The following is a 2,585-nucleotide window of genomic DNA, read 5'->3' on the forward strand; positions in this document are numbered from 1 at the left end:
CTAGCATAGACTGTTGATTACGATGACTGATGTATAGATGATTCACTTACTTTAGACACAACTTACTTATTTGTAAGACACTTTTGATAAAAGCGTCTGCTAAATGTCCAAAATGTCAATGTTTCATAACATGAACCAAGAAAACACAAGTGATTAAAATCGATCATTAAAAAAGCTCACGATCAAGTTGCCCAGTCGGGTTTTCAGTCAGACACCTTATGTATGCAGGACGTCATGATAAGACTTCACAACCAGTGAGTGTAAAGTGTAAAGGTGTTTGTGTGTTTGTGTGAGTCTGTGTGTGGTTACTGTTGTCTCCATGGTTACTGTTGTCATCTCTATGGTTACTGTTGTCGCTGTAGTTCGAATGTGACTGTTGTCTCCATGGTAACTGCTGTTGTCTCTATGGTTACTGTTACTAGACGGTGCTTCCATGCTCTGAGAGTCCAACCAAACACCACAGGTAGAAAACATAATAAATATTAAACATAATAAATATTAAATATAATAAATGAGCAAAACAAAAACAAAAACAACAACGGAACTATACAGGCCTCGAGAAACCACTTCTCAAACACAACTCAAAGATACATTTTCCAGTTGACCTAAAAGTCCATATCTATATCTATATATATATATATATATATATAGGTCATACAATATGTGATCCTATGGGTACATTTTGGCACGGGTATTGCCATTCGGTCCAGCAATTGGCAAAAATGTCTCAAAGTTCTCCTAGATTCAAGTTCTCAAGTTCTCCTAGAGATCTCCTAGATTAAAAAGACGGCGTAGTGAGAGTCCCCCGGGTTCACTCCCGGGTCGCTGGTCTTCTTCGGGTCTCCGGGCTAGAAGTGAGAGAAGGTGTTCTAGAAAAAAAAAAAGAAAGAAAAGCAAAAAGAAGAGAGAGATATCTAGAGGGTGCTCTCCCTCAGGAGCACCAGGTCCACCGTCCCATGGAAGCTCTTCAGCAGGGCCACGGCCGCCGCATGCTCCACCTGGACAAAACTATGTCCGTTGGCCTGGGGGAGGGGAGGGGCCAGAAGCAAACAGAGTTGAAACGCGGGGGGAGGGGGGAGGGAGGACAGGGGAGAGAGAGGGGGAGGGAGGACAGGGGAGAGAGAGGACAGGGGAGAGAGAGGGGGAGGGGGGAGGGAGGACAGGGGAGAGAGAGGGGGAGGGGGAGGGGAGGACAGGGGAGAGAGAGGGGGAGGGGGAGGGAGGACAGGGGAGAGAGAGGGGGAGGGGGAGGGAGGACAGGGGAGGGGGAGGGGGGAGGGAGGACAGGGGAGAGAGAGGGGAAGGGAGGACAGGGAAGAGAGAGTGGGAGGGGGAGTGGGAGGGGGAGGGGGGGGGAGGACAGGGGAGAGAGAGGGGGAGGGGTAGGGGAGGACATGGGAGAGAGAGGGGGAGGGGAAGGGGAGGACAGGGGAGAGAGAGGGGGAGGGGGAGGGGAGGGGAGAGAGAGGGGGAGGGGTATGGGAGGACAGGGGAGGAGAGGGCGAGTGGAGAGAAGGGGAGGTCAGGCAGGAGGACAGGGGAGAAAGAGGGGGAGGGGGAGGGGAGGACAGGGGAGAGAGAGGGGGAGGGGTAGGGGAGGACAGGGGAAAGAGAGGGGGAGTGGAGCGAGGGGGAGGGGGAGGGCGGGGAGGACAGGGAAAGAGCCCCAGAAACACAACACTGTGGAGGAGGAGGAGAAAAGGGAAGGAGGGAGTGTCATGCTGTCAAGGAGAAGGAGGGAGAGAAGGAGGTATTTAGAGGAGTGTCTGTCTGTCTGTCTGTCTGTCCGTCAGCTACCTTCTGCATGTATCTGTGGAGAGAGGAGAGAGAGGGGGAGGAGCCTATGGATGGGGGGGAGGAGCCTGTTGTTGGTGGGAGGAGCCTCTTGCTGAGGGAGGAGCCTGCTGTAGGGGGGAAGAGCCTGTTGCAGTGGGAGGAGCTTGTCGCTGGGGAGAGAAGCTTGTTGCATGGGGGGAGGAGCTTGTTGCATGGGGGAGGAGCTTGTTGCATGGGAGGTGGAGCCTGCTGGGGCAGGGGGGCGGAGCCTGCATGGGCAGGTGGGCGGAGCCTGCTGGGGCAGGTGGGCGGAGCTACATTGCCACGAGAACCACATGTAAAGCCACACATATGAAGGTAGCCAGCCGACGGTCCCATTGGCTGCTGCTCTCAGGTAGAGATATAGAATGTTCTAGAGTGTTCTATCAGATATGGAATGTTCTAGAGTGTTCTATCAGATATGGAATGTTCTAGAGTGTTCTATCAGATATAGAATGTTCTAGAGTGGGATATCAGATATAGAACGTTGTATGTGTTCAGTTCTGACTGGCTGACTCACTGGTTGGCTGACTGACTGACTGGATGACTGGCAAGCTGACAGACTGACTGGATGACTGGCTGGCTGACTGGCTGTCTAGCTGGCTGACTGACTGACTGGCTGGCTGACTGACTGACTGACTGGCTATCTGGCTGACTGGCTGGCTGACTGGCTGGCTGGCTGACTGGCTGACTGTCTGGCTGGCTGGCTGGCTGACTGACTGGCTACCTGGCTGACTGACTGACTGATTAACAGACTGACTGACTGACTG

General features: G+C 53.0%; 1 protein-coding gene across 1 annotated transcript in view; it reads right to left on the reverse strand.

The window, feature by feature from the left end:
* Positions 1-914: 914 nt before the first annotated feature.
* lrrc7 (leucine rich repeat containing 7) overlaps positions 915-2,585 on the reverse strand; it is a gene marked incomplete at both ends in the record, with an annotated part of 166,178 nt that continues 164,507 nt past the window's right edge. Inside the window, one exon of the mRNA XM_080523009.1 lies at positions 915-1,022. Coding sequence (XP_080379135.1) covers positions 915-1,022 — 108 coding nt within the window. The remainder of the gene's footprint in view (positions 1,023-2,585) is intronic.

The sequence above is a fragment of the Nansenia antarctica genome (genome assembly GCF_963989245.1).
Source record: "Nansenia antarctica genome assembly, chromosome: 2".
NCBI classification, from domain to species: domain Eukaryota; kingdom Metazoa; phylum Chordata; class Actinopteri; order Argentiniformes; family Microstomatidae; genus Nansenia; species Nansenia antarctica.